The sequence below is a fragment of the Dendrobates tinctorius genome, unplaced genomic scaffold (genome assembly GCF_039654945.1).
Source record: "Dendrobates tinctorius isolate UK_male_01 unplaced genomic scaffold, ASM3965494v1 ptg000024l, whole genome shotgun sequence".
Classification (NCBI taxonomy): Eukaryota; Metazoa; Chordata; class Amphibia; order Anura; family Dendrobatidae; genus Dendrobates; species Dendrobates tinctorius.
The window spans coordinates 18,034,667-18,050,656 of NW_027361692.1; the positions used below are offsets into that span (position 1 = coordinate 18,034,667).

Genomic DNA, 15,990 nt, shown 5'->3' on the forward strand with positions numbered 1-15,990 from the left:
CTGGGTTCTACCAAGACTCATCTAGAACACATTCAGCTCTGACAGTTTTGTGTAGACTCAACATTGCAATGCCACATGTCCTCTGAAAGTTTACCTTCGATTACTGTATGGCTTAATAACTAGAGCGCCGAGACCGGCAAATCAACAAACCAGGCTCTGCACTGTCAAAAGATCACCAAACAATTACCTATTATCTCTTGAACATTTGTCCATGTAGAACAGAAACACATAACAGTATCGAAGTAAAATGAAAATCATATTTTGGTACTTATAAAATATGTTAATATATGGAAAGTTAAGAACACAGAACCTTTAGCAGGCAAATTTCACAGCAAAAAAAGCAATCTGAGTACAAGTTTATCAAGCTTTGTTTGGCTAAAAATTCATAGTTTTGAACATAATAAAATATAAATTCTTCATTATTCAAGAATGGCCACCAATATTATCCTACAGGACATGTCAGGCAAACCTATCCACCAAAACACAAAAATAACCAATTTATGTATCGGATATCATTTATCAAAACTGTCGAAAAACTGTCCTGATATTCGCAGTAATTAATCGCAGTTCTAGCTTAATTTCATCACTTGCTCTGGGAATAGAAAAACCACATTCTGTTCTTGGTTCCTATTGGCAACAAGGCCATATTTTCTTAGTTGATAAATGACGCCCAGTGGGTTTTTCTATGACCTTAAAACCACATATTAAATGAGCAAGAACATATTAAAGTGAACTTGACAGCTGATACAGGCTGCCCGTTACATGCTGTGTCAGGCATTGACTGTGTGATCTCTGGCAAGTATGTTTCCCGCTGAAACACTGCGGCGTTTCAGAGAAAACACACTATAAAGCCACTGGGGACAGAGCCACACGGATGAGTAGTTGGACAGGTGGATCCCATGTGGCATCTTTCCGCCTCCTGCCAATGATTGACAGGTCTCTCCCTATACATGCACGCAGGGAGAGACCTGTGAGTCACTAGCAGCAGGCAGAGAGAAGCCATACAGGAATCTCGTCTTCGAGAAACCTCAGTCCCCATAAAAATATGTTTTTCTCTAAAACACCACAGCATTTTATTGTCGAACATACCTGGCTGAGATCATACAGCCAGTGTCTGATATATGCTGCTTGTGGATCGGGCAGCATGGATCAGCTGTCAGGTTCCCTTTAAACAAAATTTTCCTTTACTGGCCAAAAATTGAAATCATTATTTTAAAACTGAATGTAAAATAGTTGACTTACCTTATTTTGTACTTGTGTTTGGCCCACCAAGATGAGAATGTTAGATGAGATGATGGACAGACAGAAGTTTATCAGAATAATTGACCTCTCAGATTTGATGTATCTGTTTAAATAAGAGTAAAAGTGACCACCTTAGTAGTCCATTTTTGAAAATGATATCTGAGCAGAAATATTGAAAGGACTTTTCCGGTTTCATATAGATAAAGGGCGGCCTGGGGACGGGGGGTATTTTAATTTCACCAAACTGTGATTTCCTCACCATTCCCTGGTCCAGCGCTTAGTCTCTGCTGCCGCTGCCAGTGATTGCTATTGTCTTCAGCAGTGAAGTCGCAACTACAGCGCTGCAGCCAATAACTGAGCTCAGCGGCTCTGTGCGGCTCACGCCGTCAACTGGTGTTGATCCGCTGAGCTCAGTTATTGGCTGCAGCGCTCTCGATGTGAAGTCAGTGCTGCAGACAGTAACAGACACTGGGAGCAGCAGAGGAGACTCAGCCCATGACCCAGGAGGTATAGTAATGTGTAGTTTTGTTTTCAAACCGGAAAACCCCTTTAACCAAGAAAATATCAATCCAAAAATCAAGCCAAAAATACCATTAAAAACGATCTACTAGAGTACAGCATACACTAGTATTTTTCATGTTCCTGTTCTATTCTCCTAAAACTCCATGAATAAGTTTACAGCTAAGTGGTTACAGTTGGAGAAGGGGTGTCTTTATGTAGAATTATGCTAATTAGTGCTGATAGAACCAAAAACATCTCTGTCTCGTAATACCCAGTTGTCAATTTATTAATAAATGTCTAAGAGGAACAACAGAGGAGTGGCACAATAAATTTAAGGAAAGATGCTCCAGGCTAGTTTAGGTGGAATACTAGCATTTACCAAAACAGACATGTCTGATCAGATCCTCTTTAAGTCTATTAATCCATCAATGTTTAAACACCACGCAAATGATCAGCTCAGATCCGTATGTGCGATAAACAGTCAGCAGCGTTACATATTGGGCCCCTGCATACCGGTTGCACGTGTTACAGATGTAGCAGTTGGTAACAAAGTCATCAAAACCCTTTACGCAGTATCATGGAGCGTCTACACAGATGGCAGAGTGCCACCGCTCAGTCATTCAATTACACACTAAACAAATGTTTGGACTGCTCCGAGCATTCATTAGATTTTTGCTACATCTATATGTCCAACACTGGTTTGGGTTCATCACATGTACCTAAGAGAGGTCAATAATCGAGAGCGAGCCATCCTAGGAACGCTTGCTTCTTAATTAATGACCTAAATAGGCCACCAATCACCTGAAGAATGAGAATAACACTTAGGGTATGCTCACACTGGGCGTTTTTGATGCTTTTTTTCTGCAGCAAAATCTGATTTCATGGCAGGAAAGAAGCTGCGGCAAAAATGCAGGTGTAGGTGTGCTTTGGGTGCGTTTTTTGTTGTGGTTTTGGTGCTGTTTTAGTGTGTTTTTTTGGTGCGTTTTTTGGGCTAACTTGTGTCTCTCTGTCCATGGTAATGTGCATGACTTTTCTGCAGAAAAAAAGCTGCACACAATGATGCCTGCGGTTCTGCAGCATTTTTTTCAACGCCCATTCAAGCCAATAGGTGAAAAATGCTGCAAAAACACTGAAAGAAGTGACATGCTCTATGTCCAAAATAAGCAGCAAAGCACAAAATCCTGATGACAAAAAAAAAACAAAGTGTCTGCATGAGATTTCTGAAATCTCATAGGCTTTGCTGGTACGGTAGCTGAAAATTAGCATAAAAAAAGCAACAAAAACGCTCAGTGTGAACACACCCTTATCAACAGTTTGCTTAAAAATCATCGTTCTCGGCAGCAAATCGTCCTTTAAAATAAGACATGTGCTGCTGATAAGCTCACGTTCTATGAGCGCACAATGATAATAATGATTGATTTGCAGTCTGACAGGCAAGTAACCGGCCACCTATCAGCATCGGTAATCGCTTCCACTCAGCCAGTGTAAATGCAGCCTTAAATTAAGAGTATACTTCCCGGGATGCCATCTATTAGATCAAGCTCACTGAGCTAGGAGGGGACATCAGGACACAATGGATGCTGATGACATTGGCAAGAGTACGTTAAGTAACCATCGTCATCATTTTCATCTCATTAATCAATAAATAACACATGCGAAAATAAGAAACTCTGTAATTTATTTTATTTAGAGAAATGGGCTTCCTTCTGGGCCAGGACTGATCGTTTATTTTAAAAATTCTCAAATCATAGGTAAAAGTTGTATTTAGCGGAGATAGATTTATACATTACTGAAATAGGAGTTCACAGTCGCTGCTCATAAGATTCTATGTAGATGAGACGGGGAGGAGGATCTAGTCCTCTACCACTTCCTTTCTCCTTATCCTCCCGCTTCCATCTACATGGAATATTATGAGCAGCAATTTCCTCAACGGTAAAATCTGTCTTCGCTGAACATTGATTTTACCAAGGAATTGAGAATTTTGGAAAAGACAGATGAGTCTTGTCAAAGAAAGAAGCAGATTTCTCTGATAGGATATATTACTAAGGCCGGTTTCACATTTGCGCTTTATGGCGCAGCGACGTCCTGCGCACGGCCGCTGCTAAGCCCCGCCCCCTGCCGGCTCCCTGCCCGCCCCTTCCGGTCATCGCCGCCTACTAGCGCACATGGACGCTTGCGATCTGCGCACCCTATCTTTAGCATAGGGTGCGCAGATCATGCGCTGGCCGTGCACTAGCAGGATTTTGCCGTGCGCTGCGCACTTTTGAAGGTGCGCCGCGTGCACCGAGATGCAGCATGCTGCGTTCGGCGCACACGGGCGCACCTTCAAATGTGCGCAGCGCATGGCAAAATCCTGCTAGCGCACGGCCAGCGCACGATCTGCGCACCCTATGTTAAAGATAGGGTGCGTAGATCGCAAGCGTCCATGTGCGCTAGTAGGCGGCGATGACTGGAAGGGGCGGGCAGGGGGCGGGGCTTAGCTGAGGCCGTGCGCAGGCCATCGCTGTGCCATAAAGCGCAAATGTGAAACCGGCCTTAGATGCTTATTTTCAAGTGTACTATTGTTTTTTAAAATAAAATATAAAACACTGGTTACTCCTTAAGATTAGTAGGAGATATGTAGAGAAACATAACACAGTGTTTGAAGATGAATGGACACTAAATAAGCATACTTTTATCAGAGTGTATGTTAACTAGACAGTTATTATCATTTGTTCACATTCTGTATTATTGCTTTGATATCCTAAATAAATGTTGGCAAACAATCTATAACACAGAAATGCTAATATGATTTTTAAACATCCATTCGTAAGGGGAAACACATATTAATGTGAACATTTCCAAAGCTGTGAAATAATACATGAGGTCCTAACTGTCAGGTCATATGAATCCTCATCCCCAAAATCTGGCACGGCTTTCGTTACTAATAATGGTGAATAAAACATAAGTCAGCTCAGAGCAGGCATTTGATTTTTGCCCAAATAATAACACTACCCGTTTCACAGGATAACTGGATGTCATTTGGTACTCCATTAGGAAGAAAATCTGCATCCCAATGAAAAAATGTAAATGAACCCAATCTAAATGCCAACGTATAAATTATTCTCATTCATTTCCATGCCAATATCTCCCAAATTTGTTTTCATTTTTAACCTCTAAACAACAAACCAAAGTTGCATAACTAACTAAAATCCTTAAGAAATGTTCATTTTTTATTTTTTCTACAATAAACTATGTATTCATGTTTTCAAAAGGTTATTCTATATACTTGACTCCAGCGCTGAGGATACATGAAAATTCTAATACATTGCCATAGCAATATGGATTTATTTATATGCATCATTGTAATATTATGCAGTGTCATATTTTACATTTTTAGCAATGGGCTTCTCTAATCTCAGCTAAATTTTCATGGATAAACCAGGACAAACAGACTAGATAGACATAGAAGAAGTAAAAACGTCTATACCGTTGGTAACTTAGAGGACCATGGAAACATCTTAGGGGAAAAAAACACAACTTTGAGGACCATGGACACAACTTAGACGACCATGGACACAACTTAGATGACAGTGGACACAACTTAGACAACAAAGGACACAACTTAGAGGACTGTGGATGCAACTTACAGGATCATGGACACAACTTAGATGACCATGGAAACAACTCAGAGGCCCATGAACACATCTTAGAGGACCAAGAACACAACTTAGATGACCATGGGCACAACTTAGATGACCATGGACACAACTTAGACGACCATGGACACAACATAGATGACCATGGACACAACATAGATGACCATGGACACAACATAGACGACCATGGACACAACATAGATGACAGTGGACACAACTTAGACAACAAAGGACACAACTTAGAGGACTGTGGATGCAACTTACAGGATCATGGACACAACTTAGATGACCATGGACACAACTCAGAGGCCCATGGACACAACTTAGAGGACAATGGACACAACTTAGATGACCATGGACACATCTTAGAGGACCAAGAACACAACTTAGATGACCATGGACACAACTTAGATGACCATGGACACAACTTAGACGACCATGGACACAACATAGATGACCATGGACTCAACATAGATGACCATGGACACAACTTAGACGACCATAGACACAACATAGATGACCATGGACACAACTTATACGACAAAGGACACAACTTAGAGGACTGTAGATGCAACTTACAGGATCATGGACACAACTTAGATGACCATGGACACAACTCAGAGGACCATGGACACAACATAGATGACCATGGACACAACTTAGAAGGCAATGGACACAAGTTAGATGTCCATGTACACAACTTAGAGGACCATGGACACAACTTAAAAGACTGTGAATGCAACTTACAGGACCATGGACACAACTTAGAGGACCATGGACAAAACTTAGAGGCTCGTGTACACAACTTAGAGGACCATGGACACAACTTAAATGACTGTGGACGCAACTTACAGGACCATGGACACAACTAAGAGGACCATGGACACAACTTAGAGGACCATGGACACAACTTAGAGGCTCGTGCACACAACTTAGAGGACTATGGACACAACTTAGAGGACCATGGACACAACTTAGAAGGCTGTGAATGCAACTTACAGAACCATGGACACAACTTAGATTACCATGGACACAACTTAGAGGACCATTAACACAACTTAGAGGATCATGGATACAACTTAGATGACTTTAGATGAAGCTTAGTGGCCCATTTAAACAACTTAGAAGACAAATAACATAACTTAGAGGGCCATTACTCTTTCATAGGAGTTCTACTTGGCCGTATGGGCATCAAAGAGAACGTTCTCCTTACTTAGTGACATCCCATTCAGTTAGTGGAAGAGGTGACAACTAAAAGAAACTTTAATTCTAGACAATCTCGTCTTTTCATATACCACCAATTGATTTACTCCCGGTTGGCCACTCACTTGAATAATGAACATGTAACACTACATTCCTCCAACAGCAGCTGCTACAGGGCAAAGATAATGTTGGATTTCTAAAGTTGGACTCTCAGCCATTTAAACCAAGATCTCTAATGATGAGGCCACAAGTCTAATCTGTTGGGATTCATTAATGTGATTACCATATCCCATTTAATTTATTTCTTTACTTTTATGTTGCAGTAGAAAGCATTACATTGTAGGAGCTTAGGTAAACTCTTAAGGTCCCATTACATTTAGCGATGCAACAGCGATCCCGACAACGATACGACCCGGTCAGGATCGCTGGTGCATCACTAAATGGTCGCTAGTGAGCTGCCAAACAGGCAGATCTCACCAGTGATGCAGCAGCGGTCGGCGGTCAATACTTACCTGTCACACGCAGCGAGGGTGACGTCTTCCGCCCGCGTCCATGGAGTCGCTCGTCGGCACCAGCAGGAAGCCGACGACGAGAAATGGACCATCCCATTCTCACACGATCAGCGATATCCAGTGGGGAGCTGGGTCGGAGGTAAGTGTCACATGTAGCGAGATCGCTACCGATATCGCTGTGGCGTCACAAAATCAGTGACGCTTTAGCGATATCGCTAGTGATCTCGCTATGTGTGAAGGAGGCTTTAGATGTGTGTCACCTTACAAGGCAATACACAGCAATAACATTTACTCTTGTTCAAAATATGTCCTTCTTGTGAAATTAGGCATCCAAATGTTTGGTGCTTCATGAATATGGTGCATATATTTTTCATCTGTATAAAAGAAGTTTTCCCATCATCTTATCCCAATATGTAGCAAGTGTAATAATAATAATATTAGCACATGCCTTCAATTAGAAATGTAGAATAGTTCTTCTGATTCGCTATGTTGTTTACTCAATGTGCAGGGCATTGCAGTAACTTATGTATCCATGGTTACGACCACCAGGGGCATCTCTAGGCACTCAGATCTGCGGTCCCTGCCCTGGATCATGAGTGCACTGCCCAAATCTCCTGTTCACTGCGGTGCAGCTGAGTGATTATGTTGTAGCTTGTCCCTGTGCCTCCTCCTCAGTGCCAGCTATTGCAGAGGATTCAGCCATTCACATGCAGAGCGATTGCACAGCTTCAATGAGGACGTGAGAGAAAAGGGGGCAGGGCTTAGAGCAGTAGCTGAAGGAGGTGGGAGGGGCCAAATCTATGGGGGGGACAACAAGTCAGCCAGCCATGAGGAGAAAGGAGAGGAGTGCACCCCTTTCCCATCTGTGGCTGCTGTTCTTACACAGGAGTGCCCTTCCCATCCAGCAAAGTCACCTGCAGTTCAGCAGTCGGGACAAGGAATAAGGGGGGAGGGGAAGGGGATTTAGCAGGGACAGTGCAGGATTGACAGGAGGTCTCCTGTGTATACAGCCCACCCCCTGAATACTGACTTTCAACTTAAGGTCTCCTTCACTGCCACCACTAGATATGTAATGATAGGTATATATATATATATATATATATATATATATATATATATGTGTGTATGTGTGCAGGTCATGTGTCTGAGAAGTGTGTATTGTGTGTTCAAGCAGATATCTTGTACATGTGATGTGTGCCTGGTATGTATAATGCCCCCCTGTGTGTATGATGCCCCATGTGCATGATGTCTCCTCTATGTATTATACCCCATGTGTCGTGTGCATGATACCCTATAGTTAGGTCCATATATATTTGGACAGCGACGACATTTTTCTAATTTTGGTTCTAGACATTACCACAATGAATTTTAAACAAAACAATTCAGATGCAGTTGAAGTTCAGACTTTCAGCTTTCATTTGAGGTATCCACATTAAAATTGGATGAAGGGTTTAGGAGTTTCAGCTCCTTAACATGTGCCACCCTGTTTTTAAGGGACCAAAAGTAATTGGACAATTGACTCCAAGGCTATTTCTTGGACAGGTGTGGACAATCCCTTCGTTATGTCATTCTCAATTAAGCAGATAAAAGGCCTGGAGTTGATTTGAGGTGTGGTGCTTGCATTTGGAAGGTTTTGCTGTGAAGGAAACATGCGGTCAAATGAGCTCTCTATGCAGGTGAAACAAGCCATCCTTAAGCTGCAAAAACAGAAAAAACCCATCCGAGAAATTGCTACAACATTAGGAGTGGCAAAATCTACAGTTTGGTACATCCTGAGAAAGAAAGAAAGCACTGGTGAACTCATCAATGCAAAAAGACCTGGGCGCCCATGGAAGACAACAGTGGTGGATGATCGCAGAATAATCTCCATGGTGAAGAGAAACCACTTCACAACAGTCAACCAAGTGAACAACACTCTCCAGGTGGTAGGCGTATCAATATCCAAATCTACCATAAAGAGAAGACTGCATGAAAGCAAATACAGAGGGTTCACTGCATGGTGCAAGCCACTCATAAGCATCAAGAATAAAAAGGCTAGACTGGACTTTGCTAAAAAAATCTAAAAAAGTCAGCACAGTTCTGGAAGAACATTCTTTGGACAGATGAAACCAAGATCAACCTCTACCAGAATGATGGAAAGAGAAAAGTATGGCGAAGGCGTGGTACAGCTCTTGATCCAAAAAATACCACATCATCTGTAAAACACGGCGGAGGCAGTGTGATGGCTTGGGCATGCATGACTGCCAGTGGCACTGGGTCACTAGTGTTTATTGATGATGTCACATAGGACAGAAGCAGCCGAATGAATTCTGAGGTATTCAGAGCCATACTGTGTGCTCAGATCCAGCCAAATGCAACCAAACTGATTGGTCGTCGTTTCATACTACAGATGGACAATGACCCAAAACATAAAGCCAAAGCAACCAAGGAGTTTATTAAAGCAAAGAAGTGGAATATTCTTGAATGGCCAAGTCAGTCACCTGATCTCAACCCAATTGAGCATGCATTTCACTTGTTAAAGACTAACTTCAGACAGAAAGGCCCACAAACAAACAGCAACTGAAAATCACCGCAGTGAAGGCCTGGCAGAGCATCAAAAAGGAGGAAACGCAACGTCTGGTGATGTCCATGAGTTCAAGCCTTCAGACAGTCATTGCCAACAAAGGGTTTTCAACCAAGTACTAGAAATGAACATTTTATTTACAATTATTTAATCTGTCCAATTACTTTTGGTCCCTTTAAAAACAGGGTGGCACATCTTAAGGAGCTGAAACTCCTAAACCCTTCATTCAATTTTAATGTGGATAACCTCAAATGAAAGCTGAAAGTGTGATCTTCAACTGCATCTGAATTGTTTTGTTTAAAATTCATTGTGGTAATGTCTAGAACCAAAATTAGAAAAATGTTGTCTCTGTCCAAATATATATGGACCTAACTGTATGTGTATGATGCTCCCATGTGTGTATGATGCCCCCACATGTATATAATGTCTCCATGTGTGTATGATGTCCCCTGTGTGTATGATGCTCCCATGTACTTATGATGCTCCCATGTACTTATGATGTCTCCCTGTGTGTATGATGCCCCCGTGTGTTTGATGCCCCCATGTCTGTATGACGCCTCTCTGTGTGCATGATACCTCATGTGTGTATGATGCTCCCATGTCTGTATGATGCCCCATGCATGCATGATGTCCCCTTGTGTGTTTGATGCCTCCCTCTGTGTATGATGACTCCCTGTGTGTATGATAACCTCCTGTGTGTATGATGCCCCATGTGTATATGATGCCCCTGGGTGCATGATGCCCCCATGTGTGTATGATGCCCCCATATGTATATAATGTCTCCATGTGTGTACGATGCCCTCTTGTGTGTATGATGCCCCCCTGTGTGTATGATGTCCCCTGTGTGTATGATGCCCCCTTTGTGCATGATGCCACTACATGTGTATGATGCCCCCACATGTATATGTTGTCATGTCCCCTTGTGTATGATGCCCCACTGTGTGTATGATGCTCCCATATGTGTATGATGCCCCACTGTCTGTATGATGCCCCATGTGTGTATGATGGCCCCTGTTTGTATGATGCCCCATGTGTGTATGATGTCCCCCGTGTGTATGATGCCCCCTGTGATGGTGTGATATGCTATATGGATATCATTTTGTGTATATTGCTATTTCACTGATTTGCAAAGTGTTAATCATGATGCCTTGTATGTCTGCAGCCTGACTTTTATCTATGACTCTTGATGACCCCCTGTAGTGTCATAATCCCCCGGCACCTTTTGTCAAGTCTGAGGCCTGAAAACCGGCCCCAACCTGTTTGACTCTACCTGGACATCATGAGGGGGCTGGGGAGGATAGGGGCTGGGCAAGTCAGTTGCTGTGTGCAGAGCATGGTGTGAAGACAGGACTTCGGAGAGAAAGAAGAATATATGGAACATGTTATCACTGTCAGCTGGATTTTGGACTCTCATCTTACTGGACATGTTATACTGTTACTGAACTGCATTCAGATTCTGGACTATCTATCCTTTGTGGGGTGGACTGAATATGGACCTTTTGTATTTTTGCCTAAATAAATGTCTTGGAATTGTTCACTCTCCTCTTGCTCTGTTGATTGTGTGATACCAGAGAAGGACCCCGTGACAACTGGTGGCAGCGGTGGGATCAGAGCAGAAGGAATGGAGGACAACGGCCCATCAACATCTGGAACCAGCACTGCAGAGTACAAGAACTGGACTGCGGTGAACCTACAAACAAAGGCCCGTGAATTGGGAGTCAGCTACAAGGGACTCTCCAAGGAGCAGCTGATTGAGGCTTTGGAAGGAGTTCGCCTGCAAGATGACACTGAAAAAGGATCCCCACAGCAAATGGAGGAAAGACTGCTGCTGGAGGTAAATACCCAAAAAAGTCAGTGGGTTGTGTGGTACGAGGAGGAGTTGGCATTGCTGGGAGAAGAGGCTACCATAGAAGATAAGAGGGAGGCCATTCATAGAGCTCAAGAGAGGGCATTGCTGGAGAGGCAGCTCGCTGTGGAAGCAGCTAGAAGCTCCAGACAAACTGTAACCCCAGCACCCACCATGAGGGAACTCCCCAGAGTGTCCCGCAAAGACTTCAAGACGTTTAATGAGGCTTCAGGTGACATTGAGGGCTTCTTCCAAGACTTTGAGCATCAGTGTTGATTAATGGAAGTCCCGAAAAGGGAGCGAGTCCGACATCTGGTGGGGCTCTTAGAGGGTGGCGCTGCGGCAGCCTATAGAGCTATGGACCCTCGGTGGAACTGTGAGTATGCGGAGATTAAACAGACTTTTTTAGAACATTATGCTATCACCCCAGACTCATATAGGGTCAAGTTCCGAGACCTCCCATGCACCACGGGGGGATCATTTAGGATTTATGCACATAAGATGTCCTAGGCATGTCGGAGATGGCTGGAAGCAGAAAACGCCTTTACTGTGGAAGATGTTATACAGGCGTTCCTTATAAAACAATTTCTTGCCAAGTGCCCCGCGGAGGTACGGGAATGGGTCCGGGAGCGCACGCCATGTACCGTGGATAAAGCTGCAGTCCTGGCCGTTGAAGCCCTTACTATCCGACTGCAATGGAGGAGGCTTCTGGACAATGAACCACGGCCTGCTCCCGCGCCCCGTCCCCCTCAGATTATATCTGCCCTTCCACCTAGTCGCAAGCCGCTGACTATCACACCTCCCAATCCTGGGCCCCAACAGTTCCAACCACGACCTGGGGGTATCACAGAGAGGAGATGTTATGTGTGTGGGCAACCTGGACATTTGCAGTTTGGATGTCCCTCAAGGATTCGGAGGGAGCCCCATGCAGCCCCACCTCGTCCAGTGCATCTGGTGCACTTCATCCCGCCTGAGAAAGAGCTACCACCATCCCCACCAGAGTGGACCACCGACCACGGCACCGTAGATACTCCTCCTGGAGTGTACGGACTTCGGCCTCTGTCCTTTGGCTACCCAGAGCAACGGCAACGCCACCTGCAGGATGTCTTAATTGATGGATACAAAGTGTCAGGATTTAGAGACACGGGGGCATTTCTGACTATCGCTGACACCCGTGTGGTTCGACCCGAGGCAATTCCCCAGGGTGCAGGAATTCCCATTGTCTTGGCGGGGGGTGTCCGCAAATATATACAGCGAGCTTTGGTGCGTTTGGATTATGGTTTTGGAGAAAAACTGTGCTGGATTGGAGTTATGGGAGGGCTTCCTGCAGATATCCTCCTTGGGAACGACATTGGGGAGTTACAGTATCATTTTGTGGGAGCAGTCACCCGACTACAGGCCCTTCAAGCACCACAACATCCGGACCCCACTGAGGAGCAATCTGTTTGGCCAGAAGGCCCACGGGCCTCTCACTCTTCTGAAAGAACAATTGGAGGGAGATATCGCAGACATTGGAATGCCCATCGTTCTCTACGTTCTAGAGTTCAGAGATCGTTTTGCCCAGCTAGTGGCTAATAATCAACAGTAAATGGCCCAGTCCAGTCAAGAAACCTGGTATGACCGTAACGCCAGGACCCGGGAATTTATGAAAGGACATCAAGTGCTTATAATTATTGCAACCCCTGCCACTGTACAAGGAACTATAAACGATTGAGTAATGTGGACTATAGTGAGCAGGCCAGAGGTCTGTGTAGACCTCATAGCGTGCTCACTTATTATGAGGGGGGAGAAGTTGTGATGGTGTGATATGCTATATGGATATCATTTTGTGTATATTGCTATTTCACTGATTTGCAAAGTGTTAATCATGATGCCTTGTATGTCTGCAGCCTGACTTTTATCTATGACTCTTGATGACCCCCTGTAGTGTCATAATCCCCCGGCACCTTTTGTCAAGTCTGAGGCCTGAAAACCGGCCCCAACCTGTTTGACTCTACCTGGACATCATGAGGGGGCTGGGGAGGATAGGGGCTGGGCAAGTCAGTTGTTGTGTGCAGAGCATGGTGTGAAGACAGGACTTCGGAGAGAAAGAAGAATATATGGAACATGTTATCACTGTCAGCTGGATTTTGGACTCTCATCTCCCTGGACATGTTATACTGTTACTGAACTGTATTCAGATTCTGGACTATCTATCCTTTGTGGGGTGGACTGAAAATGGACCTTTCATATTTTTGCCTAAATAAATGTCTTGGAATTGTTCACTCTCCTCTTGCTCTGTTGATTGTGTGATACCAGAGAAGGATCCCATGACACCCCCACATGTATATGATATCCGTGTATATGATGCCCCCATGTGTGTATGATGGCCCCTGTGTGTATGATGCTCAATGTGTGTATGATGTCCCCAGTGTGAATGATGACCCCACATGTATATGATGCCCCCCTGTGTGTATGATTCCCCATGTGTGTATGAAGCCCCCATGTCTGTATGATATCCCCCTGTGTGTATGAAGCCCCCACATGTATATGATGTCCCAATGTGTGTATGATGCCCCCATGTGTGTATGATGGCCCCTGTGTGTATGATGCCCCATGTGTGTATGATGTCCCCCATGTGTATGATGACCCCACATGTATATGATGCCCCCTGTGTGTATGATACCCCCAGTGTGTATTATGCCCCCTGTGTGTATGATGCCCCCTGTGTGTATGATGCCCTCTGTGTGTATGATGCCCCCCTGTGTGTATGATGCCCCAACATGTATATGATATCCCTATGTGAGTATGATGCCCCCTGTGTGTATGATGCCCCCACATGAATATGATATACCCGTGTGTAGAATGCCCAATGTGTGTAGGATGTCCCCCTGTGTGTATGATGCCCCCACATGTATATGATGTCCCTTGTGTGTATGATGCCCCCTGTGCGTAGGATGCCTCCATGTGTGTAGGATGCCCCATATGTGTATGATGCCCTCACATGAATATGATGCCCCAGTCTGTAGGATGCCCCCCTGTGTGTAGGATGCCCCCAGGTGTGTATGATGCCCCCTGTGTGGAAGATGCCCCCCTGTGTGGAGGATGCCCCCACATGAATATGATATACCCATGTGTGTAGGATTCCCCCATGTGTGTATGGTGCCCCCTGTGTATAGGATGCCCCCATGTGTGTAGGATGCCCCCATGTGTGTAGGATGCCCACGTGCGTGTATGATGCCCCCACATGAATATGATGTCCCCCTGTGTGTATGATGCCCCCTGTGTGTAGGATGCCCCCAGGTGTGTATGATGCCCCCAGGTGTGTATGATGCCCCCTGTGTAGAGGATTCCCCCATGTGTGTATGATGCCCCCCTGTGTGTATGATCTCCTCCTGTGTTTGTCTAATGATGCTCATCTCTGTAGGTAACTTTGTGCATTTGTTCAATATCATATTGAGCTGTGTGTGGCATAGTCAGTACATCGGCGCACTATAATCTCATAGCATTTACCAGTCTGCATATACAGTACACTACAAAAAAGGATGTAAATGCATGTCAGTTATAATAAATAAATAATAATCTTAATTTTTATATAGCGCTAATATATTCCGCAGTGCTTTACAGTTTTCACACATTATCATCATTGTCCCGATAGGGCTCACAATTTAGATTCCCTATCAGTATGTCTTTGTAGTGTGGGAGGAAACCGGAGAACACCCATGCAAACACATACATACAATCTCCTTACAGATGTTGTCCTTGGTGGGATTTGAACCCAGGACCCCAGTGCTGCAAGGCTGCAGTGTTAACCACTGAGCCACCCTGCTGCCCTAGTTCCTCCTGATTTTATTTTTGTTTGTTCTGATAACACTTAACCCCTGCTGGACATAATACGGCACAAGTCGGGAGTGCGTATATGGATCGGGCTCACGTGGTCAACTTGCCCCATACTCGGCAGGTATTGGCTGTGTGCTACAGCCAGGACCAGCCTCTAATCGCAGGTAGCGCAAAGTGCTGCCTGCAATTCTTAACGTGTTAAATGCTGCTGTCAAACTCAAATACCAAGGTGGCTGTCAATTAGCATGAGGTCCGCAGTGACGCCCCATCAACAGAGCAGCTTGAATGAGGAAGAGCTGCTCTGTAGGGTAAAGCAGCAGATTCGAAAGCACTAGCAGTCTGTGATCACTTTGAGACAGCCCCGGGCAGAACAAGCACATAAAAAGCATCTACCTATGAGGAACAGTTGCAGGATTTGGGAATGTTTAGCTTGCAAAAGAGAAGATTGAGAGGAGACTTAACCCCTTTCCTACAATGGACATAATATTAAGTCCATGTGACCCAGGACCTAATTCCCATGGACGGAATAGTACGTCATAGCGATCAGCGGCACCCACGTGGTTAGCGCCGCTGATCGCGGCCGGGTGTCAGCTGATTATCACAGCTGACACCCGACACGTTAACCCCTTGCACACCGCGATCAAACACGATCGCGGTGTACCGGGG

The 15,990-nt window shown here is 44.6% G+C and overlaps 1 protein-coding gene across 6 annotated transcripts in view; it reads right to left on the reverse strand.

The window, feature by feature from the left end:
- The window catches only part of ADGRB3 (adhesion G protein-coupled receptor B3), a 1,461,501-nt gene that overhangs the window by 235,029 nt on the left and 1,210,482 nt on the right, over positions 1-15,990 (reverse strand). For all 6 annotated transcript variants that reach the window (XM_073569395.1, XM_073569396.1, XM_073569393.1 and 3 more), the window contains one exon: positions 1,243-1,345. In XM_073569395.1, the coding sequence (XP_073425496.1) occupies positions 1,243-1,345 (103 nt within the window). The remainder of the gene's footprint in view (positions 1-1,242; positions 1,346-15,990) is intronic.